The sequence below is a fragment of the Polistes dominula genome, unplaced genomic scaffold (assembly GCF_049000335.1).
Source record: "Polistes dominula isolate Pdom_NZ unplaced genomic scaffold, Pdom_raw_medaka contig_23, whole genome shotgun sequence".
NCBI classification, from domain to species: Eukaryota; Metazoa; Arthropoda; class Insecta; order Hymenoptera; family Vespidae; genus Polistes; species Polistes dominula.
The window spans coordinates 495,009-520,557 of record NW_028300963.1 but is presented as its reverse complement, the minus strand read 5'-3'; the positions used below and the strand labels follow the sequence as shown (position 1 = coordinate 520,557).

The window sequence follows — 25,549 nt, the reverse complement described above, 5'->3', positions numbered from 1 at the left end:
TCATTAATCGGTTAAATAATTTATACAAATTTGCTTAAAAAGATTGAAAAATTTTGAAATAATACCTTCACAAAGTGAAAAAGGATTGCCGTTGAATCCAGATGGACACTGACATTCATAACTTCCAGGTAAATTTTTACAAATAGCATTAACACCACAAGCTGGTTTTTCTCTAAGTTCCATGCATTCATTTATATCTCTACATTTACCAGTTTCACTATCTCTGGTATAACCACGTTGACAAATGCAAACGCTACTACCAATAAATTCGTCCTTGATACATTGTTCACCAGCTGGACATGGTGTGCTAGGACCACACACATGTGGTACATTTGATTCCCGACAATCACCGTTATAGGGGTCTCCTGCTGTACCTCTTGGACACTCGCACGAGAAAGAACCTGCTTCATTTTTACAAACTGCACCCTGTGGGCATGGATTTATTGCACATTCATCTATATCCCTGCAACCATCTTTAACACCAGGTTTTCCTGTATATCCGTTACTGCAAAGACAAGTTGCAATGTCGTTTAACAACATGCAATGTGCATTTGGTCCGCAAGACAAATCTTCGCAAGGATCTGAACATAAATAAAATTCAAAATATATATTAAATATCTTGTATAAAATAAAATAATGTTATAAATACAGAAATAATAAAACATACGTCTACAATCATTTCCAACATTAGGTTCTGGACATAAACAACGTTTTTGTGGATCGCAAATTGAGTTTCCAGGACAATCATCGTCAACCTCACAAGTAACTACGCCTACACATTTTATGTAAGGATCAGGATCTGGTATTGTTCCTTCTGGACAATTACACGAATAAGAACCTTCGTTGTTGAAACATGTAGCACCATGACCACACGCGTCGGATCGTGAACATTCATCGACATCTAATAAAATTATTTTAAATATAATAAAAAAAAAAATCATATTAATAGTTACGTGATACAAATTTATATTAAAATATTGATTATTATTACCTAAACATTGTTTAAATGCGTTCCCAGAAAATCCAGATTTACAGTGACAAGTAAAACCACCAGGTGTGTTAGTACAAATTGCATTTTTTCCACATCGACCAAAGGGTCCATTTATTGCATCGCATTCGTTTATATCTTCGTATAAAAAACAAACAAACAAATAAATCGATCAAAATAAAGGAACCTTTTTTTATTTATTACAAAATTTAATTTTTTACTCACCGACACATCCTGCAGCTATGTCATTCGGATTGAAGGTCCAACCATCTTCGCAAATACAATAAGCTTCATGAACGTCGGCTTTACAAAATGCGTGTTCACCGCAAGTAACTTCATCGCATGGTGCTAAAAAAAAAGAAACAAACAAATATTTCATTTGAAATCTATTTTTTATATGGGACAATTGTTTATTTGTAAGAAAATACCTTTGCAAGGAATATGAGGTGGTGTTCCAATAAAACCAGATTCACATTCGCAATGATAACTACCCCTTACATTGGTACAAATTGATGATGAACCACAAGGATTCGTAAGACATTCGTCCAAATCTTCGCATTCGGCACCAACAGCTTTAAATCCAGATTTACAGAAACATTGTCCTTCTATACACTCGGCATTATTAACACAATCGAAATTTGATTTACACAAGGTCGTTACATCGGTCTAAAAATATGATACATTATTAATATTCATTGTTATTAGATATAACAAATGAATTATTATTATAATTAAGAAAAAGAATCATTACCTGTACACAAGCAATAGATGGGGTTGGTTTTGGACTATAACCCGGTGGGCATAAACATTCATATCCTGGTACTGCATTTTTACATATAGCATTGGTACCACAAGGATTTTCGTATGCGTTACATTCGTTGATATCTATAACGTTATAATAAATGACAGAAGCTATTCTAATATTATAAACATTATTACATTGAAAAATAATACAAAATTATATCAAATAATTAATTATTGTTGTTATTATTATTAATTGTTTTAAATATTAATAACAGTAGAAATAACACTTTACTGACCATAAAATATGATATTATTTTAAACAAAATTAAAAAAGAAAAAGAGTTATATTTGAAATTTCCTTTTGGAATAATAAAAGAGAATGGTCAGTAAGGTGTTAATTATAAGATTCAAGGCTAAGTGCTAACCACTGCATCCCTTGAATGGATCTCCCGTATATTCTGCTTTACAGCTGCAAATGAAGCTACCAACGGTGTCGGTGCACTCGGCATTCTCACCGCAAGGATTTTTCTCGCATTCGTTCACATCTATTAATTATTAATTATTAAATACATCGGTTAATACTAGGATGGAATATTAATAATTATTAATTTTAAAAAAAAAGAAAAAAAAGGTTTATTAGAACGTGAGAGGGAAGAGACTGACTTTCACACAGGGTCATGCCTTGACCGATGAACCCTTGAGGACATATGCACTTGTATGAACCGGGTACGTTGATGCATCTTGCATTTTCAGCACAAGCGTCGTTATGGATGCATTCGTTAACGTCTACACAACGTTGGGTGGAATCCATTTGATAACCAACTTGGCATCTGCATTCGAAACTACCCTCTGTGTTTACGCATTCTGAATCTGCTCCACAGGGTGTTCCCGTGTCACACTCGTTTATATCTGTTAGTAATCGGTTAGTGATTTAGCACTAATTCTAATGACGCAAGTTATATAAATTAATCTTATATATACATTTTTATACGAATCGTCATTTACTTATTATGTGTGTGCAAAACTATTATAGCTAATGAATCACTAAGCTTTTACTTGGTAAATTTCAATGGTTATATCATAGCGTTATTTTTTTATTTGCTATAACTCATATTAACTTACAAATGTATTTGTATTATTATTCACAAGCATTAGAGTTAATTCATTGATAATATCATAATTCTAGAAACTTTCGTAATCTTTTAAATTGCATTTGACTTTTACTCGAATATCGTATGATTAATACTCGATAAAAATATCTCTTGAGTAAAAAAGAAAATTAGAATTACGACATGTTTATGTTTTGTATTATATACACATTCATACATATTAATGTGAATATTTTAGCATAAAAATATTAATCAAAATCGACTCTATGTTAAATATAGAATATGAACTTACCATGGCATCCCGTAGACGGATCACCTTCCATTCCTTCTGGACACGTACATCGAAAACTTCCTCGTAAATTGGTGCAAAGTGCTGAACGTCCACAAGGATTTCTCAAACATTCATCTACATCGGTGCACTCGTCTTCGGGACTGCCGTCGTATCCTTCCGGACACTCGCATTTATGTGCACCAGGTAAATTGATGCAAAGTGCACCACGACCGCATGCTCCTTCGTAATTGCATTCGTTAATATCGATACACTGAAAATAAATAAAGAAATTTTGGATTCTCATAAATCTTATATTTTATAAATCGAATCATTGGATTCGAAGTTTGATGAAAAATAAAAATATGAAACGTACGTTGTCGTAAGGGTCTCCCGTGAATCCATCTTGACACGAACAGGTATAATTACCAGGAATATTATGGCACAATGCATTGTTAGCACACGCACCAGGTATAGTACATTCGTCAACATCCTCGCAATGTACTTCACCATCCCCTATATATCCGGATTTACACTTGCATAGAAAATTTGACGGAAGGTTACAACATTCTGCATTTTCTACGCAACGTGCTGCTATTGCTGGCACTTCGCATTCATTGATATCTAACGATAAAATAAAACAAAACAAAAAATGTATTTTACAATTATATTATCGCGTGATAGCAAATATTTATAATTAATATTAAACAAACAATTTTTGGTTGTTGTTTTTATACGTACCTTCGCATTGAAAACCGTCACCTTTGTAACCAGGATAACAGGAACATTGAAAACTACCAAGAGTATTCGTACAGTGAGCAAAAATATCACAGGGTCTGTACTTACACTCGTTCTCATCTAAAATAAAATAATAATAATAATAATAATAATAATAATAATAATAATAATTTAACAATCTCATATATGTGTTTGTTAAATTATTTGCTAATAAAACTGTCGGATAAATTATTCAGATTTTTAAACTTACCTGGAACTTGACAATTGCAACCACCAAAACCATCATTGCAATGACATACCGAATCTAAACACACACCGTTCAAACATTTCGTACCATCTTCTTTCGTACAATCGTCTATAAAACAAAACAAAAATATAATAATAATAATTATTATTATTATTATTATTATTATTATTATTATTATTATTATTATTAAAGAATTGTAATAAAAAAAAAAAAAACATACTTAATTGTCAGTAGAGTTGAATAATAATCTTGTGGTATTATTAAAGTGACACAGAAGAAAAAGGATAGAAAAGTTAACGGTAGTAAGTGAATTCACGTTGCGTATCGTCTCCGAGATTATTTTTCATAGTCACATGATTATACAATAAGCTACACACTCATCTTTCTTCCGGGATATGAGAAAAAAAAATGGTATTTTTTCTTTTCTGTATTTTTTTTCTTTTTTACAACGCAATCATTATCTTTGACACAGTTTTTCACGTAAAAAAAAAAGAAAGAAGAAGAAGAAGAAGAAGAAGAAAACAAACGCACAACCATGCGAGTATATCGACCGTAAAACGATCTTACCTGTACACTTGAGTCTTTCACGTTGCTCATCTGTACCCTGATAACAATCGACTTTGTGATCGCAGAGTTTCGAGAGTTCGAGCAATTGCAGAACATCCGTTGATTCGTTCACCTGACAACCGAAGTAACCGTCCTCTAAGTTGAGAAAAAATACTTCTCTTCTTAGTCCTTTCAAAGATTCGACCTAAACAAAACAAAAATATAAAATACACGAGTGTAATATCTGTGTAATAGACACGTGCATATTCAATTTCTATTTGTAGTTTATTAATTTGTTTTAAACAAATACTTACAGGACAAGAATAAAGAAGTATCCATGCCAGTAACAACGGCCAAAGATGAAACATCTTTGCTGTGAACAATCAAATATTCGATGATTATTATTTAATCATCAATTATTATTATTATTATTATTATTTATGTCATATGAAATGATGAAATGATGATTGACAAGATATGTGAACTATTTGAACATTAATTTACAATACTTCTTTAACAATACTATCTTGATATTTATGATTGAACATATTTGTTAAGAAAAAAAGAAGAATAATGTGAGTCGTGTTTTAGTTTTCGTAAAAATACATGACAACTGGTATACGAGTTTTAACGGGAATAACACAAGGATTTCAGACCATAAGAAACGACTCCCGCATTTTCCCCCTCGTAACAGCTAAATTCACGATCAAACACCTGTTCCACCGTCAACTCGGCATGATGTCGATGTTTTCGAACCGTAACAAACTTAAAACCACCACCCAAAAATATTGGATCTTTTTTTATATTGTTTTGTTTAAAAAAAGAAACCTTCTCTCTCTCTCTCTCTTGTTGCTAACATTTAAAAAAAAACATTTTAATATTTCTAATAATAATGATAATTCATTAAAATAAATTATCATTAAAATAAGATGATAAATGTAAACCTATTAGATGAATGAATTACTTGAGAAAAAGGAGGATGAGGGAAAATAATTTGTTGATACGCCATATAGGAAGAAATAAAAATACCTGTAAATAAGGAAGAAGGAAAGATTGTAATAATGAAGGGCGTATGAGTACGATGCACCTGTAGCTACTTCTCTTGCTTCTTCAGAGATTTTATCTCGTCGTTAAATTAATCTCTTCATCTTAAGTTGTCTTTTCTAATATTATTAACTTTTTCCTTGACATCGAGTACTCGCTTATAGTGTGCATCTAATTATCAATTATTACGAGTTAATAATGTCTTAATAATTAATTTAAATACAAATAATAATTTTCTATAAAAATTAATTAAAATAATTGTAATATATATACAACACATAAATATAAATAATATTTATATAATACTTACACTTTAAAGTTCCATAGCAATATTTTGTTGAATAATATAAAAAAAATATTATATTTTATTATCAAAGATTAATCACAAATAATATAATATATTATATTTTTGTAAAGTATTATTCAATTTCACTAGTGTAATGTAACAAGTTAAGAAAATAAGTAAAAAAAAAAACTGAAATTCATTGTATTTGGCAAAGTATTTATGCCAAGAGAAACACGTCCTCGATCTATCTGATTCATTTCTATGCATCTGTAAAACTATCTATCTTTATTCAACGGATTAAAACGTAAAGATATTCTAAGCGCATACATCTAAAACACAACATGCCTGTTGCAACATCCGGCATGAATCAACAAAAGGTACAAAAGAAACAACAAGAAACGATTTGTGCCTAAAACTTACACCCACTGTTTTTACCAACAAAAAAGAAGACAGAAAGAAGACAGAGAAAGAAAGAAAGAAAGAAAGAAAGAAAGAAGGAAAGAAAGAAAGAAAGAAAAAGAAATAAAAAAAAATAAATAAAGAGAAAGAGAGACGAACGAACCGAGACAGAATTATTCTGTTGCAAAGTGAAAGTTTCCTTTAAAAGTTACCAAGTAACGCGAGTTGGGTGTTAAGGCCGAACACACGAGTTTTAACGCCCCTGCAATGGATATACCTATCCAAATTTGGATTTGAAAAGTATTTTATGTTAGTCAATACAATTGACAAAATTATAATTATGTTTATATATATATGATTCGAAAGTGTTAGAAAATAAACATCAATAATATTAACCAATTATACGTGTTAAATTACAATAAGATGTAATTATTTGATCTATGAAGAATAACATTTAATATTTTTAATAAATTAACTTCTCAATAATTAAATTTTAATATCATATACCTAAAATAATTCTATATATTCCATTTTATCGATTTTATTATATTTTTCTTGTTGTTGTTGTTGTATTTATTTGAAATAAATCGTTTTGACAAATGATCGGTTACATCATCTAAACGAGTATTGCATTTATGTGCTTGATCATAGAAGAATCAATCGAAGTTATTTTCTTTTATTTTGTTCATTTATAACCGTGAAACGTTTCCTTGTCGTCATTTGTATGAAATGCACAAGGTTTCGATGAGAAAACTGAAGACACGCAAACGTCACTGGTATTATGCACTCACGATTGTGATTATTGTCTAACCGACGATTACGTCATCGGTATGCACGATGCTAATTTAACATAGCTGTACTTCATTCCATGTATATATATGTAAATATATTGTATATATATATATATAATGATTGAAAGAAGAAAGACAACCCTGACCATGCAATCGATCGTTAATCCAAAGATAATGAACTCTCTACCCAAAAATAATTCTAATCAATAATATACATTATTTATATTATATTCTATTTATAATTTTTCTACGTGTCAATTAATATGGATGTATTATAATTTATATTATGAAATGTGTCATATTATATAATCAATTTTGTTTATAATTAATTTTATATATACATATATGTTACGTGTGTTATTTAAATTATAATAATTAAAATTATAATAATTAGTTAATTAAAATTATATTTGTATATGTATATATGCATTTCATTTCTAATTTATTCGATATAATTTATTTAAATAATTAAATCCAAAGGATGTACTAAATCATATTGTGTATATTTACAAAAGATAATAAATACTGACCATGAAAGATATAATCTATAACAGAACCGTGTGAAAAATTATTTTGTCGGTTGAATCAAAAGAACAAAGAGCATCTTAAACCTTCACTTCTATAAAATAATAATAAACGATTACACATGCATATACATATAAGTATATATGCATAAAGTAAACTAAGAGAATAATGTGTCTATGCCCAATTATAATTTTTATCTTATTGATACAACTAAAAAGAGAAGAAAAAAAATAGTAAATACACTTCAACTCCGATGATTGTATTTTCAATATATAAACACCATTTCTAATAACTAACAACAGTAATCTTTTATCCGTATATGGTAATAACTGTTCAAATATGTTAGACAAACGTTAAGTATTGTATTGACGTAATTAAATGCTATTATATAATATTTATACGAACTTATGACAAATTATCCCGTTTTTTCTTGTTTTTTTTTTTTTTTTTTAATAACAGTAAACGAGTAATAAAAAGAAAAATCTCCTCAAACGGAAAAAAGAACAACGTTTGATATTATAAATTCAAATACATGGAGATGTTAATTTATGATTATATTATAAAGATTACGTAATGTAACGTAGAAACGATTAACTGGGAAAATTAATAAAACCTGTTATATGTGTGTGTGTGTGTGTGTGTTGTATAAGTATTATACCTTAGGTTAACACAGAAAGAAATAAAAAAAAAAAAAAAAAGAAAAATAGAATAAAAGTTTACCTAACGGAAAACTATGGTAGGAAAAGTGGCCAGTTTATTCGCGTCGTGAACTTTGACTTTGCCATCTTCAGAGGTACGAATAATTGCGTCGTAACCGTTAAAGGGTTAAGAGTTCAAGATGGAGACCGTGTTCGTTTTACACATCGAGAATGTGTCGAAGGATGCGTACAGAAGTGATGGTGTCATTAAAATAGAAAAGAGAGTTACACACATCAATTTTACCAACATTCATTTGAATACATATATTTGCAAAGTGACGTTTACCGTATCTATTTATAACAGCTTCCGTTTTGAAAGATCAAATTCATGCTGGCTGAAATCACATTAATCGATTGAATGAAAATAAAAATGAAAATAAAAATAAAAATGACATTTAATTTTCTTTTCAATTTCTTCTAATATTTTTCTTTATATCTTATATGATTTTATATTTATATTAAAAGTGTTTCGGATATTTGAATGATGCAAACAACGTTTGAAATCCAAAGTGTGTATTGTGATAAAAAGAAAAGAAGTATTTTTTCTGGTAATACATTTCAAAATAAATTAGATAGATATTCGTGTGAGAATGATAATTGATTAGAATAATATTTATACTAAAACACAAAAGGGGCCTGGTATATATAAGTTGTTAGGTTGGTTAAAAGGAGCGACCTCCTTGAGAACGGTCCTTGACTTGTAGAAACCGGCACGATAACAAGAAAATACTGCAAACGTGGTAGTAATGTAGTAAATATATATATATATATATATATATACTAGTTATATAGTAGTATAGTAGTCATAGTAGTAGTATTAGTAGTAGTAGTAGCAAAAGAAGAAGAAGAAGAAGAATAAGAAGAAGAAAAGGAATAAAAGGAAAGGGCGAAGGACAAGAAGAGGGCAAACTGGAGACTAGTAATGGCGCCTCAACTCACACACAGTGGTTGAAACTTGCAAGAAATAAATTGGAAAAGAACACTTTATATATTTAAAATAATAAAAATATTAAAAAAAAAAAAAACTCATGTATTATATCTCATTTAATAACAAAAAAAAAAAGAGAAAACACCAAAATAATAATAATAACAATAATAAAAATAATAAAATGTTGATTATCTCTAAGGATTGTAAAAAAGAAAATAATATGTAAATGTAAGTAAAAAAAATTCTTTCGCAAATGAGTAACATTAAAAAAAAAAAAAAGTATCTTAAAAACATTGAATTAGATTAGCATAACTTTCTAGAATTAATGTTCGTCGTATAAGACTCTCTCGTATATGATAATTAATTATTACGATTGAAAGATCCTCGATTATAATGTATCTAGACTTCAAGAACGATTAATTAGCAAATTGGAACGATATTTACAAATGATGATAAACAAAATACAATTCCAACGATTATAATTTCTATTCCAAGAATAGAGAATTCATTATTTTTTCATTGACTCATCTTTACATTTTCGAGGATAGATCTACTTCCGGTGGCACATCGGGTACGCTTGAGGTATCAAGGTATGCGACTTGGAAGGTCAAAAGGTGTACTGGATCGTGACCAGAAATATTCTCCAAAGAAAAAACCTGGAGAACAACGAAGAAGAAGAAGAAAGATGAACGTTGTGCGTACTATATATATATAATGCACTAATACAAATTTAAAATATAAGTGAGTACACAAACACAAATGTATTTATCCTATGTATGTTGTATAAAAGCACATGTAAGTGTGTATGTGTGTGTGTGTGTATAAACATGAACAAAGTGTACACGCGGAGGAACGAATGCATTTCCCCTTCCCCCTTCCCCCTTCTTAACCCCCCTCTTTCTCATTTTCTTCCTTTCTCTCTCAAATAAAAGAGTGAGTGAGTAAGAAAGAGAAAAAGAGACTAAAGTGGGGGATAGAAAAAGAGTGAACTCGAGTGTATGTTAAAAAGAAATATAAAGGGGGAGAGAGAGAGAGAGAGAGAGAAAAATGTTAAAAGACTTAAGACAAGTGATAGACAAGGAAGAAGATAGTGGCGTTTCAAGAACGGGATGATGCCTATAATCGGCAATGAACGACCGCACCTCGCTACTTTCCCGTAGCTTAATGCGAATACCGGTCTGACAGATCGCCCAGTTTAATCGTCATCTTCGTTTATAGAACTCAACCTTCAATTCTAACTTTTCTGTGCATTCGTTATTAATAAATATGTCTTTATACAAACATACACCTTATCATCTAACTCGATACGATAATTATTTTTTTTTTAATTTTTTTTTATCTCAACAAAAACTTGCAATGATTACGAAAAAGATTGAACTATGAGTTAATTATTCGTTTAATGATTTTTCTCTTGAGAGAAAAAGATTTGATTTGTTCAATTCTTTTATCTTTTTTTTTTTTGGGTACCTTCTAAATTACTAAACAAAAAAAGCAAACACAATGCGTTCGTTCAAAGTCCAAATTTCCGGTAAAGAAATAACACTCCGCTGGTCAGGATAATGATGATGATAATGATAATTATGATGGTTGTATGATATATAACTAATTGTAAGATATATAATTTTGTGGTTTTAATTGATTCATTCTTCATAGGGTAAACGAAATATTAAAGAACATTTTTAATACATCCTGTGTATTTTTGTTTATCTTTTTCTTCTATACGTATGATTTATTCATAAGATTATTATATTTGTCGATATACGTCACAATCTGTTCTATGATTTATTTGTTATTCATATAAATTGTCATTTAATTCGTATTTAAATATCATTGTTACAGCATCGATTAATTGCAATCAAAATAATTGTACTTATATTAAATTAATTTCCCAATAAATAGAAAATGAAAGAAATAATAATTCTGAAAAAAAGAAAACAAAATTATAGTCTGTCAACGATGTTACAAGTAGATTAATAAAACGTATTATACATTCGTAATAATTTACAACTAATGGATCGTGTTAAGTTTGTTTTTTATTTCTTTTTCTTTTCTTTTCTCTTAACTTAAACTTTGTATATTTCTCTCTGTAGAAACTTCTCATTAGCAATTAAACGAATGCAATAATATTGGTGAAAGGATTAAATAATTAAAAATAACGAAAGTCTTTTAAAAATGAATAAAGAATAAACTACGATGAAGATTTCTGTCTGATGCGAGTCTAAAGAAGACTCTCTTTGCTTAGAAGTTAACGGAATACGGACATTGACTCTTTCAGATTTACATAGTATCCATGAACATCCGTGATTCACTGTTGTTGCTTTAAGAAACGTTCGACGATTTTATCTAGAACGATGCTAAATAACCTTTCACAAACCATACTTTCTGCATCCCATAATTATTATTACCTATTTCAATGTTTAATTTTACGATGAAAAAAAACTCACGATCGGTTCGAAATTTTTCGTTAAAAAATGCAAATGTATATAATCGATGAAACGTTTGACCATCTCCATGGTAAGATGTTTCCCCATAAATTGGCAATAATTGATCAGTAAATTGTTATCAATAAACTGACAATTATTGACGAATAAAATTAAAATATATATATTACCTATTGTTATTAATTATGTATTCGTTACACCTGTAAACGTTTTTTCCTCCCTCTCCCTTTTACAATAAATAAAGAAATGATCGATTCATTTTATGTTTAACAAAAGTATGATTTTTCTTCGAATATAATTTCTTTTGTTCACTTAAAAGTGCCCGTAGTAAGATGAGTGATTATACGTTACTAAGGGAATTGTTGTTGTTTCGTTACGCGATATTATTATTAATTATTTCCATGAATGCTGAACGCCTGTCGTATATGTTAAACAACTATGAGTACCTTTTAAACGAGAAACTTTACCTTCGCGTGCGATATATATATGGATAGAAAGAGATACATACACGTTTTTTGTTATGTAACAAAATTGATTGTCAACGAGAGGTTCAAATGAGGCCACTACGATGTGCGTTCAATGATCTTCCTTTTGATACTAAACAATATTCAATTACTTATTGTAACGAGACCCTGAATTTTACATACACATTATCTTTTAATATTTTTTTTTTTAATAACAACACATATTCAAATCAAATATTCATAAAGGAAAGATTCAATTATTTTATTACTTACTGTAAACATAAAACATTAATATTTTATTTTCGAATTAAAAATAATTATTATTAGTTCTACTAAAACAATTTGTAATGCAAATAAAATAATAATAATCTTCTACTTTATTTTTTCTATTTGTGATAATAAATATTAACTGAAATTATGTTGAAAGTGTAATTTTGAAAAATCTTGGAAATAGTACAATCGGAGTGCAATCAGGGGGTGGGGATAGATTTGCAACGTCTAGGCTAAATTTAATCCGTTCACTTTTAAATAGAGATTGAAAGTATAATAAATTCGTTCGATCATCAAATTCGATACTATACACACACAAAAAACCATTTACATTTTGATTCTGTAATATGCAAATAACAATTATGAAATTTTGCGATGATGATCAACCGGATGGGAGTTTGTGGTCGAGCACGTAATGCCACTAATTTCTAACATTTTCTGCTTGAAATGAAGAAAATGATAGTTCCGCATCGCGACCTCGACAATGTCGAACCTTTCGCTATCGATTTAACGTAATGACGTTCGAACGAGAGAGAAAACGAATTGTACAATAGGTAAAAAAAAACGAAATCTTGTTTTGATAAATCTTAACATTTTTACAAATTCAACTACGTCAGTTTTGAATCGATTAAACCAATCACGATCATTTGTGTTCACGTTCTTCGATAGTTTTTTGTAGAAAAAAAATTAAAAAGACAAAAATAAACTAAAAGAAAAGAAAAGAAAAAAAAGAAAAAAAAGCACCGATAAATCACACGCAACACATTTGGAATTCACTTTCAACAGCGTTGTTGAAACTTTCCGTTTTGCGGTTCGTTTGTAAATGAATTGTTTGTAAAAATAGGTACTTGCGTTACCTTCTGTATGCGGTGGCTTTGAAGAAGCGTCCATAAAACCACACTAAAAGGTAGAGAAAACGTGTGTCCTGTCACCACCGCGTATATATCCTTTTTATTGCATAGAACTACTTCACTCCACTAGATATATATATGCTATGACACTCTGTTAAATCCTTGTTCTTATTTTTTATAATATTTTATTTTATTTTATTTGTTCGATGCTTTTTCTTATCGCGTTGTTTTGTTTTTCTTTTAATATTTGGGTTATCAATAATAAATCCATTTTGACACAATATGATTTAAATGTGCACTCGCGTACGTCAAAATATAATATGACCACGTTGTAAATTAAATGGGTAACTGTTTATGGATAAGTAAGATCACCAAACAACACTGGGTTTCACGTTACTCGTCTCTATGTAAATTATTTGCAATTAAATATATAAATATATATATGTATACAAATTATGTATATTATATTAAACTTTTAATTATTACGCGCGTAAAATCGTGAACTTTACGTAGGATTCAAATTAAAATGTTATCGATTAGTCATCATATTATAATAATCATCACTCAATCATTTGTCATAAATATTTGAAAGTTCAAATGTTACAGGTAGATTTTCGAAATCATAAATTCATCCTAATTTTCGTCGAATATGTGGGCGAGGTAAATACTTTCTAAAGTTGTTAAAAAAGGAAATGGTACGACGGTGACGAAACTCGGAGAAGTTTCTCGTTGGATTTACCTTTGCGTTGTATGACTTATCATTAACAACTGACCTTGAAATTAATTAACATTTTTTTTTGTTTCCTTTTCTTCATTTTTTGAGGGGGTTTTATATATATATATATATATATATATATAATATTTAATTTCGTGCTTGGAAAGATTTGAACAATGAAATATACAAACGGATCTAATGCAAACGAATAAATTCAATGTTATTAATCTTACGTAAAAAAAAAAAATGAAAAATAAAAATATTATTTTCCGATGCAACGCGCCCACGTAATACGATTTCTAATCAAATGAAGAACACACCTAATGCAATATCCTTGACACCGTCTACCCAAAGGATGTGCTAAAGGTCGGAATAACTTATGCATACACATAGAGATACACATGGAAACGCATACTTACACCAACGTTTTAGTTATCATCGAATTTAATGTAAAACGAATGTGGTAAGTTCGCAAATAATTTCGTTATGTTATTTAGTTAAACACAAAGACAAATTTTTACCATTCATGAAGGACACGTATAAAGATCAAAAAAAAAAAAAAAGTAAAAAAGAAAGAAAAGAAAAGAGAGATCGCAAAAAATAATTTATGCGCTTGCAAAATAAAAAGGCTGTTAAAAAAAAAAAAAAAGAAATAAAAAAAGAATCATTCGCAGTAAGATTTCCAAGAGAGAGAGAGAGAGAAAGTTCATCGATGATCAACGTTTCCGAAAATAATTGCAAATAAAATCAGTTGAACTCAATTCCATAGGAATATGATTTTTAATGATAAATTCCATCGAACGGAATCGCAACCATATTTGGAATGCCATGGAAACATTTTCTAACTGAAAATAGCGATGCTAGAAGGAGGAATGAAGTCGTGAGAACGTTTGAAGACATACCAACCGGTGATATCATCTGCAGAAGAAAAAGAAGAAGAAGAACGAAACGAAACGAAACGAAAGGAATGAGAGCAATAAAAAGAACAAGAACAAGAAGACGAGCAACAACAACAAAAAAAAAAAAAGAATAAAAATAAGAAAAGGGTAGAAAAGAAGAAGAAGAAGAAGATCGAAGGACTCGGAGTGGAGGATTCAAGGTTGAAGAGCAACCGGTACGAGGTTCTCCAACGCGTTCTTTAACGGTCTTACCACCACACCACGGTTGGGTATAGTATACCATCCAACAACGATAGACGCGGGCGAATAATCTCGACCTTGACTCCGGAAGGGACCACTAACAGAGAAGAGTATCATGCTCGACCGATCTTGGATCTTTAAAAAAAAAATAAAAAAGAAAACTAATCTCCCTTGGGGAACATTGCAAAATGTCAGCAAATCCAAAGAACGTTTTTGAACAGATGGTAGCAAGAAAAAAATAAGCTCGGTTCTTTAAAGGTAACACAAAGGTTCTTCTAATATTATCCTTACGAAAACTCTAAAAAGAAAGAGTATAAAACATTCATGAAATAAAATATACAATCATATCACCGAATAAATATTACAATTACATTCGCGTAATGGGGAAACTTTTCAAAAGTGTCAAAGATGAGATAGATCCAACTTTGATGGTGATCCTAGAAACTTACCCGTCCCCATGGCTGATAGATCCAGCCACCTTACTCCTCGAATCTTCAGCCCCCGTTCAGGATCCAATCCTTGATATGGGTATCACTGTGCTGATGTAAATGAGAAACATATATATAAAAAAAAAAAAAAACAAAAAAGGGGAAGAAAAAAAAGAAAGGAAAGATGGTTCGTAAAATAAGACGTTCTCGTAAGGATAAGGACGAAACTATTCGTCCACACGGGAGACCGCGGACGAACTGGTATCTGTTGAGAACTTTTGCTGAGACTTGGAGGTGAGACAACGACGACGTCATCACCGGCCCGATGTCTCATTGGCCAACGATCCTTCTCCTTTACTCAACTTGCCTCTCTCTTTCTGAGAGCTCCCTTCTCCTCCACCTCCTCTTCACCCTCTTCATCCTTCACCTCCTCCTCCTCCTCACCTTTACACTTACTCCTTTCCATAAACTCCTCTCTCGATACTCGCGTCTATCTTCTTTCTTTTTCTTTTCACTCATTTACTCTCTCCCTCTCTCTCTTTCTCTCTCTCTCTTTCACTCATTCACTCACTCTTACATACACCGTCTTCTCTACCTCTCACTTCTACGAACAACTTCGAATTATTCTGTTTCCTCCTTCGACGTTCTCCCACGGCAGGACTTAGGATTCGTGTGTAGAAGAGAAGTCTCTTACATTCAAAAGTTAGAGACTTCAATGCCTGGGGGAGACGAACGATCTATCTCTTATTTTTCTTTTCATTATATATAACATAGTCTTCTTCTTAGTATTGTTAGTATAATAAAACCATGAATGTCGTAGACCTTAACCCTCCGCCCCCTATCCCTAAAATTGTATCTCACATTTCTTTAGTATTCATTAATAATTCATACCTCTACATTATATCGTCAAATTTCTATTACAATATTTTGTTCATATTATAATATCATTGGGGTTTTCTTTTCTTCGAAAAATTGTACAAAACTTAATGTTATACCCCTATAAAAAGGAAAAAGAAAAATATTAAAAAATAGTTGTTCTCTCGTAGGATGATAGTGGACTCGAGTAGGACGATTCACGGAAGCAAGATCTTTCTTTACTTCAAGTCTCATGGATCGCTGCTCGGTACTTCAGGAGATTGCACCGACTATCACGGATCGTTGCTCTTATTTACGAGAGAGAGAGAGAAAAGAGAGAGAGAGAAAAAGAGAGAAGGAATCCATAAAATCTAAGGAATACTTGAAAATGTTTATACCGTTTTGTAGATCGCGTCAGATATACCTTACAGTAACATATTACCAAATCAAATTAACAATATACACTTTGAAGCTGCCAATATGATGTTAGCGAAAAATTCTATGTTTAATTATAGTTTCCTAGAAAGGAAGGAAATGATTAACAGTTTTTTTCATTCTTCTGTTCAAATGGATTCAACAGAATCTTAGAAAGTAAAAAACAAAAAATAAATCTGACGTATTATCTTTAACTTTGATCACGTTGATCATCTTTTTTATTTGTTGACTTTTTTGTTTTTGAATCATTCTTTCTGTCTCTATCTCTCTCTTTTTCGAATACTCATTAAAATTTGACGAATTTAAGATACATAAGTATAGAAATACGTTGCACACGATTTTAATGATACTTCTACAAACCATAGTACTTCACAGAGTACTATGGTGTCGGTGAACTCTAGCGCCTTGAGGCATCTTACAGGCGGAGGCCGCGAAGAGAATCTACGAACGTACAACACGTAAGTACCTACCTATATAGTTTGCACCATTACGTTTAATCCACGTCTTACTATTACATATATATCTATATATACACGTTCGTTCAAAGCAGGTATATATGCGTGTATAGTACACACATGTGCGCGTTAAACGCTTCACGGAGAAGATATGTCGTGCAAACTTTGCGATTCACGATGCACATGCTGTCTTCTCGTATGATTTCCTACATAAAATATATCTAATAAATATTATAATTATAATATTTTTAAATTAAATATATAAATTAATGAAATGTTTTAGAAGTATATATATTGGTGTAAAAGAAAAGTAATTTTGTTTAGTTAAATATTGAAATTTATACAAAGTAATGGTAAAGAATTTTTCTTAGCAAATAAATTTGATTAAAATGCTAAATCACATTAAAAAAAAATAATAAAAAGTTATAGAAATATGTTCTATGATCGTTTGTTTTTATTCTCTTCCATGTTTGGTCAAATGCAATCCTGAACTATAAACACCCTCTCGAAGTATTCAATATATATATGTATATTCGGCTTATAGTGTCTGTCCTCTATGTTGTAGCATAGTATAGGTAACGGGTTCGCCAAGGCACACGTTCATTTCGTATTCTTTTCAACGATGCGTCATCCGCTTCGCCAACTCCGGATAACTTCGATGCCTCGACACCGAACGATCGGATCGGTTGCATGATCAAATTTCAAAAAATTTCGAACCGCTTTCTCAACATGCAAAGGAAAAACCTTCATAACAATTTGCGGTTTCCTACCGTGTTTTCAAATTAAATTGTTTAACGTGTTATTGAAAATAACACAGACTAATTTTATTTCTTTAGGGGGAACATTTAAGTTTCTTCTCAGAGAAGAAGGGAAAGAGAAATTTTATATCATTGATTATACTTTTATCTACATTTGAAAACTTGTTTATAACATAATCTTGAATTACTTAATACCATACTGTTTTAAAATGATGTTCATTAAGAGACAACTTCATTTTCAGGACATTTGACGTCAAAAATGGCTAAGCTATAGGCGAAAGTATGGTTCATACAAATAAGTTCCTTCGTTGACCTTGGAATCGTGTATATACCCATGCATGCTGGTTAGTTACCTATGGGTGTAAGCATCGCCATTGATGCCATGTCACTGATTGGCCGATAATGACAATATTTAAGACTAAATATCTTTATTACCATCTAACTTCGACGAATCATTTCTTCTTAGTCCTTTTAATGTACTTTCTATTTAATTAAAATTTTAGTTTATTGTTATTACAATATATTTTCCTTTTTTCTTTTTTTTTTAAATAAGAAAGAAACATACGGAAGGATCGTTCTCTATGACTAATAAAAAAGATATTACTTACATTGTGATGTTATAACTGTTTAAACAAATCAATGCTTGATGCAGTTTATATTGTAAATTCATTTTTTCGAATTTTTATAATAATATTTTTAATGTAATTTACTAAATAACCAATTTATGATATTTAATTGAAATTGTTTGTAATATTTAATCGAATTGTTAAAAAATAAAATTTAAATAATAAATAATTAAATAAATAAATACAATAAAATAATGTAATTTCAATTAATATTGCACACTGTCTGACAAATTTTCTAATATAAGAAAAAGTGCAATAATTACGTCATACTTCTAAGATTTGAAACATGTTGAGTGAGGTAATAGTTTCTTACCGCGCATTCAAGTCACCGTACTCATCGTAAGTATATTAAAGACAGTGACCCCCCCCCCCGCTCATCCCAAATTAGTCAACGATCGACTCTTTTTATCGAGAGTAAAATTTCATTCGATTAAATGCGTACGTGTCTTGCATGTCCACGATACACGTTCAGAACATTATTTAAAGTTCTTTGAACTTATCAATGGCGAGAATCGTTAGACCGAATTTTAATTGAAATCTCATTACGCGATCATTTCTTCGGATAATAAATCTGTGCAAAAGAGAAATTCATTGTAGACAAGCAGAAGATTTTACAATCTGAAATAAATAAAGAATAAATTACTACGTGGGTAGTCCAATGCCCGTATGCGTTGCCCACGTACGCGCCATAACATTTGAAAATAAATCGATAATTCTTCAAAAAAAAAAAAAAAATTAAAAAAGAGATGAAATATTTTTGATAAAAATGACGGAAAACAATAATAATATTATAATAATGATAAATTAAATTTAAAAATATCACTGAAGAATATAAAATAACAATAATGATTTGCCAATGATGTAAAATTAATAAAAGACTAAAATATTCACAAATTTGTACATAATAATGTTGGTATAAGATCTTCAAGGCCAGCCATTCAGTTGTAGAACACGACAAGAAAATTAGGATGTTAGCAGCCAGTTTGGAGCATTCGAAGGGACAAAGATATTTAAGGATACTCGGCGGAGACGAGCTGGAACAGGAATAGCGAGAATGACGTAAGCGTCCAATGTGTACACACCGTGCCACAAAGTATAGTCCTAACACATATGTGGATACACAGGATGATCTCGCATGGATACGTACGCACATATATCTACCAAATTATAGAGTTGAATTAGCGTGGTAAAATTAGCTCTCCGTCATCATTTTCTTCATATTCTCGTCATATTTATTTTTCTATTTTTATTACTAATAAAACACTGATCTTTTTGAATTATTATCAAAAATCTATTAATACAATATATAATATGCAATATTTAAAATGACAAAGAAATCAGGCCAAAAGGATATTGAATTATTCAATCAAGAAACAAAAAAAAGTGAAAAACCTCACTTTTCAAGATCAATATACTAGTACAGAAATCCTTATGTTCGATGATATCATCATCGTAATAAGACCACACTCTGTAAATATATAATATGTATATATTAATGCACATATATACGTGTGAGGAGGAGAACGCGTGGGTTTAAAAGTGTAGGAAGTCTGGCCTTCAAAGTCCTTCGATGGAAAAAGCAAAGATCAGGATTGTTGAATGCGTGGGTGCACTTTCGGTGGGAGGACTGGATCGAAGGCATCTTTCTCTTTCTTTCTATAATACATAACTGTATATATATATATATATACATATACTGATCGAGAAAGTGACTGCATAAGTGATCTTACATTGATTTGTATAAGAATTAGGAAAGTCATAAAAACTATCTTTTATCTTTTTTTTTTGTCATTCATTCTTTTCTTTTTCATAGCAATTAACATTAGAATTATTTCGTCTCTTTTTAATTTATCTTACTTATTCAATAAGTTTGCGTTTTTTTAATTTACGAGCTTCTTTATGTTTTTCTTTCTCAGCATTGTCGTGAATTCGCCTCTTTTTTCGCAGTAACCAGATTTCTTTAGCTCTCTCTTTACGACCTTGCATCATGCTCTTGTACAAATTGCGATGTTTCTTCTTAATCATTTTTTCTCTCAATCTATATTCCTGTTTCTCTTGACGTTCCTTTTCATAAGGATCTTCCTTCCTTACTTCACCTGCCTTCACCTTCATTGCCTTTTTCTAAAATTTAGAAAATATATTGTAAGCAATAAAAAACAAAAGGAAAATTAATTTATATTTGACTATATAGAACAGTTGTTTAATCACCTTTTGCATTTGTTCACGTTTCTTTTCTTTTTCTTTTTCTTTTTCTTTATCTGATACCTTAATTTCATTTTTATCATCTTCATCTTCATCTTCGTCTTCTTCTTCTTCATCATCATCATCATCTTCTTCCTCTTCTTCTTCTTCTTCGCTACCTTCTTCCATGTCTGCTGTTTCATTTTCCTGTTTATCTTCTTCGTTCTCAGAAGACAATTCCTCATCTTCAACTGCATATTATTGAATTAAATTATTAATATTTGAAGATATATATAATGTGTATATTAATGTAAAATTATAATATTTACCATCTTTGAGTTTATATTCAGGATTGATCAATGCGCGTTCCTCTGGTGGAATATATGTTTGATCTAATCGGCTTTCATTAAATGGAGACAAGTGTGGTGGAAGAACAGCACCCATTAAATATTTCTGTATAGGCAACAATTCTCTTGCATTCACTGAATCGAACACCCATTGTGGTTGTACGTAATTCCTATATTATTTAACGAATTATATAAGTAAAATAAAGAAAATATTCACAGCAATAATTATACAGAAAACAGAAGTACAATGAAAATATATATTTATAATTATATATCTTTAAAAATAAATTAATTACCTAGATAAGAATTGTTTATCCATACTAGGTCTGTCCACAATCTGATGCGTGATTGTTTCGTCATTTTCATCAAAAGTAGCACCAACGAACAATAGCTTATCCCAAGAAACTTCTCCGCCAAAGCAACGTAAAACAAAAACTAATGGTTCTCTCGGTACTTCTCTGTTCAAAAAGAACTTCAAACCTTTAAATAATGTCTTCAATTTTTTTATTTTTTCAGCTTCTAATTTAGCTGCTTCCAATTGTTGAGCATCAACATCCTAGACAAATAATTAGTAACGTTTATTGGTTGTTTCGAAGATGCAAATTATTCAATAATTATATTTTATTTACCTTAGAAAATTGATCTAATTCCATTTCTTCATCTTCTACACTTTGTATGGTAGGATCTAATGCCATAAGTGGTACATTCAATGCACTTATTCTTTCCGATACAAACGCTTCCTCATCTACAAGATTCTTTTCGCACTGACCTAAAAATGTATCATTTGTTAAAATACCATTCATTACCTTTATTCTTTTTGCATAATAAAATATAGAAATAAATGAATAAAATCATCTTACCGGTATTATTAAATTGTGGAGGATAAAACAAATTAAGAGAATGATAAAGTCTATAATTAACAAATCCAAGCATTACAATATAAAATTCCACGAATATGGACATAACTTTGAAATCAACTTCTCTTTTTTCTTGTGGTTCAAAAGAGAAATGATGTGGTACGATCCAATTTATCGCTTGGCCTTTAATTTCTGCTTGATAGTAATAACCTTTTATGGATATGAAAACTTTTCGTAAAGCTTTAGCTGCTATGACGAAATGTAAAAATTCAATAGTCAACCTTCTGCACAGAGCTGATTGATCGCGTGGTATATGAGCTAATGATGGGAATGTACTGAACAAGAAACATAAAGTTAAACAATCATCTAAATCTCTCAAAGCATCTATAAATGTTGGATAGCGTTCTTTGACGATATGATCCAATTTCAAAGTTGGATGATTACTTAAATATTTTTTCATTTCAGCAAAATCTCTAAGTGCCCTGGCCCTTCCAACTTTTCTATTGAATATCTAAAAAGAAATTAAAAATATATAGATGTTTCAAAGGAAAATATTACAGTGACAGATATTAGAATGATAGATATTAACTCACTTTGTAATCTCTTAATTTCCATATTATCGGTTCGTGCATTAAGAATTGAATATCCTTTTTATGATACAAAGTTTTTATTCCAACTTCACCTTTTTGTGCTCTTTTACGATTACGAGGCTCCCTTGGATAAATTCCTTTCAATATACATAATTTGCGAAATTCATTTAAAGAAAGTTGCAGTTTCTTCAATGCTGATTTTCTGGTCATAAATTGGGCCCCTTCTCCTGATTGATACTGCAAAATACGAAAAATACATATTATTTAAATTATTTAAAACTATGTATCTTATAATTATTTTGTTAAGCAGATAATATTATATTAACATAACCTAAACTATTTCTACTTTTAATTACATAAATATACAAATTAATTCTTACTTTCTTCTTCCCTATTACAACCATTTTGTTTTTTGTATTTTCCTTGCACTATTTGTTAAAAAATATATTAATAATTACAACAATATTAATTACATATACTAAAAACAAACACGTGATAATACACACGACTTTGGGTTTTCTCCCATGCGGGAGCCTTCGTACACATGCGACCGAGTACGCGCATGCGACCGAGTACGCGCATACGACCGAGTACGCGCATGCGTCCGAGTATGCGCATGCGTCCGAGTACGCGCATGCGTCCGAGTATGCGCATGCGTCCGAGTATGCGCATGCGTCCGAGTATGCGCATGCGTCCGAGTACGCGCATGCGCCTGAATATGCGCATGCGTCCGAGTACGCGCATGCTCAGCTCGACGGTGGTGTTTCCATGGACGTATCTATATGCAACAATGGATACGCGTGGGGCCCTTCCCAGTCTACTGTATTTCAATTGTCACGAGGGTTTAATGATACCCCATATTTGAGTGAAGTATATACGTTACTGAGGATTGGGTAGTGTGTATGCGTGAGAAAAATCCCACGTTCTTGCATCTAACACTAAGTATCACTGCCATGAAATCATATGTTGAAAACGTGTTTTTTTGTTGGCTATGTAATTTATGGTAAAAAATTAATAATAAAATTATAAATATATATTTACGTATATTATTGACAATAAATGAAAAAACATGGAGCAAACAGGTAATTTACTTTATGAGATATTTAAACAAGAAAAATAATGTGTAAACATATAATTTTATGGCATGCAAATCTATACATTTATATATATATGATGTTTACTATTTATTTAATAAAAATTAATTTATTCACATATTATTTTAGAAATTTGTGAATACTTTAATGGTATTATTAAGTATGAGAAGGATGTGTCAGCTGGTATGGCTGCTATACGAACTTTACTAAAAGTTTTGGAACGTTCTAGGTGTAAGTCTTATACTAAATGCATTTATAATTTCTATTAACAATATGTATATTCATTACATTATAAATATTTTCTTTTAAGTGACTATATTAATTTATAAATCTTGATTAATAAAATAAAATATCTATGAATTTATTTATCAATTTTTAACAGCAGAAACAGTCCAAGAGTTAAGGCTTTGTTTACAAAATGCAGTGAATGCAATGAGGTCTACGGATAATCCTATAACTGCTATTGCTTCTGGAAGCGAATTATTTCTTCGATTCATTACTTTAGCGACATTAGACACACCGGTAAAAATATTAATACAATAATCGTCAATTTATACAATTTGGTACTATACTAATCTTTAAATAATATAGTCATTCGCAGAATGCAAAAGAATTATGCTTCATAGAGGGAAAGTATTTTATGAAAAATTAGTTGCTGCACGAGGAAAAGTTGCAAAAGTAGCAGCACATTTTATCACTGATGGTTCTGTAAGTGTATTATTTACCTTTTAATTAGTTTTATTTTAAATTGTTTTTTTTTTTTTTTTATACTTTTATAATTTTAAACAGAATTTGTCTATTTGTAGAAAATACTCACTCATTCCAAATCTAGAGTTGTATTGCAAGCAATGAAAGAAGCAGCTGCTTGTAATAAAATATTTGAAGTATATGTTACCAATTCTTCTCCTGACAATAGCGGGTAATGATGTAATTTTATATATATATATATATTTATAATATATAATATTGTTAATAATATAACAAAATAATTTTTTAATAGAGTCGAGATGTGCCAAAATTTAACAAAAATGGGAATTTCTTGTACATTGATATTAGATTCTGCAATGGGATATATTATGGAACAGGTCGATATGGTAATGGTTGGAGCAGAAGGTGTTTCAGAAAGCGGTGGAATTATAAATAAAGTATATACTAATATTATAATTTACGTTTGATCTCGATGAATTGTATTAAATATTATTTGATTTATCTATTATTATATTTTTTTAAGTTGGGCACTTACACAATGGCAATGTGTGCTAATGTGGTAAAAAAGCCTTTTTACGTATTGACCGAAAGTTTCAAATTCTCAAGGATATATCCTTTGAATCAAGTGGATCTTCCTGATGAATTCAAAGTATGTTATAAAATATATATTTTATTCCATTTGATAATAATATTATAATCTATCCACAAAAAAATATAAATATTTACTGCATTACAGTATACGGCGAGCACTTTAAAAAAGGAACTCCAAAAAGAGCATCCGCTGGTAGATTACACTGCGCCTCATTTTATTAGTCTTTTATTTACCGATTTAGGAATTTTAACTCCATCCGCTGTTAGTGATGAACTTATAAAACTGTATTTGTAACAATTATATATTTTATATTGATTAAAACATGGCATACATGAATCAGTTTTAATTTACTACTATTATAATTTTTTTTTTTTTTTTTTTTATAATAGAAAGAAGAAAAAAAGAATATATCTGTAACTATGAGAGATATTT

At 30.2% G+C, this 25,549-nt stretch overlaps 3 protein-coding genes across 4 annotated transcripts in view; 1 reads left to right on the top strand and 2 right to left on the bottom strand.

Annotated features, from left to right (window-relative positions):
* dpy (fibrillin-like protein dumpy) overlaps positions 1-15,872 on the bottom strand; it is an 87,997-nt gene extending 72,125 nt beyond the window's left edge. The window contains 15 exon segments of the mRNA XM_015327207.2: positions 66-581; positions 668-901; positions 992-1,126; positions 1,214-1,336; positions 1,417-1,654; positions 1,740-1,873; positions 2,158-2,277; positions 2,396-2,641; positions 3,134-3,383; positions 3,486-3,733; positions 3,851-3,967; positions 4,098-4,202; positions 4,662-4,845; positions 4,955-5,013; positions 15,641-15,872. Coding sequence (XP_015182693.2) covers positions 66-581; positions 668-901; positions 992-1,126; positions 1,214-1,336; positions 1,417-1,654; positions 1,740-1,873; positions 2,158-2,277; positions 2,396-2,641; positions 3,134-3,383; positions 3,486-3,733; positions 3,851-3,967; positions 4,098-4,202; positions 4,662-4,845; positions 4,955-5,013; positions 15,641-15,650 — 2,719 coding nt within the window. The 5' untranslated portion in view covers positions 15,651-15,872.
* A 2,005-nt stretch (positions 15,873-17,877) lies between these two features.
* On the bottom strand, positions 17,878-23,283 carry LOC107069742 (pescadillo homolog). The gene is made up of 8 exons (XM_015327297.2): positions 23,104-23,283; positions 22,727-22,960; positions 22,137-22,644; positions 21,906-22,045; positions 21,573-21,832; positions 21,259-21,446; positions 20,957-21,180; positions 17,878-20,869 (listed from the first exon to the last, which is right to left on the bottom strand). The coding sequence occupies exons 1-8, from the start codon at positions 23,125-23,127 to the stop codon at positions 20,606-20,608; spliced, it is 1,842 nt and encodes a 613-aa protein (XP_015182783.2). The 5' UTR covers positions 23,128-23,283; the 3' UTR covers positions 17,878-20,605.
* Positions 23,284-23,624: 341 nt separating this feature from the next.
* Positions 23,625-25,453, top strand: eIF2Balpha (eukaryotic translation initiation factor 2B subunit alpha). Of its 2 annotated transcripts, none has more exons than XM_015327192.2 (8): positions 23,625-23,805; positions 23,947-24,048; positions 24,203-24,339; positions 24,409-24,525; positions 24,624-24,736; positions 24,818-24,962; positions 25,049-25,174; positions 25,262-25,453. In XM_015327192.2, the coding sequence occupies exons 3-8, from the start codon at positions 24,250-24,252 to the stop codon at positions 25,409-25,411; spliced, it is 741 nt and encodes a 246-aa protein (XP_015182678.1). In that variant the 5' UTR covers positions 23,625-23,805; positions 23,947-24,048; positions 24,203-24,249; the 3' UTR covers positions 25,412-25,453. The 2 variants fall into 2 exon arrangements, with proteins under 2 accessions (XP_015182678.1, XP_015182677.1); XM_015327191.2 differs by having other exon boundaries at positions 23,626-23,805; positions 24,200-24,339.
* Positions 25,454-25,549: the final 96 nt, after the last annotated feature.

Bases quoted from the DNA above. Each gene is read 5' to 3' on its own strand.
- LOC107069742 (XM_015327297.2), bottom strand. From the start codon at position 23,127: ATGGTTGTAATAGGGAAGAAGAAA. The intron at 22,961-23,103 runs GTAAGAATTAAT...CGTATTTTGCAG, and splicing joins TTGTAATAGGGAAGAAGAAA to TATCAATCAGGAGAAGGGGC. The intron at 21,447-21,572 runs GTAATTAATTTA...TAAATAATATAG, and splicing joins GATAAACAATTCTTATCTAG to GAATTACGTACAACCACAAT.
- eIF2Balpha (XM_015327191.2), top strand. The intron at 24,526-24,623 runs GTAAGTGTATTA...GTCTATTTGTAG, and splicing joins ATTTTATCACTGATGGTTCT to AAAATACTCACTCATTCCAA. The intron at 24,963-25,048 runs GTATATACTAAT...TATTTTTTTAAG, and splicing joins GCGGTGGAATTATAAATAAA to TTGGGCACTTACACAATGGC.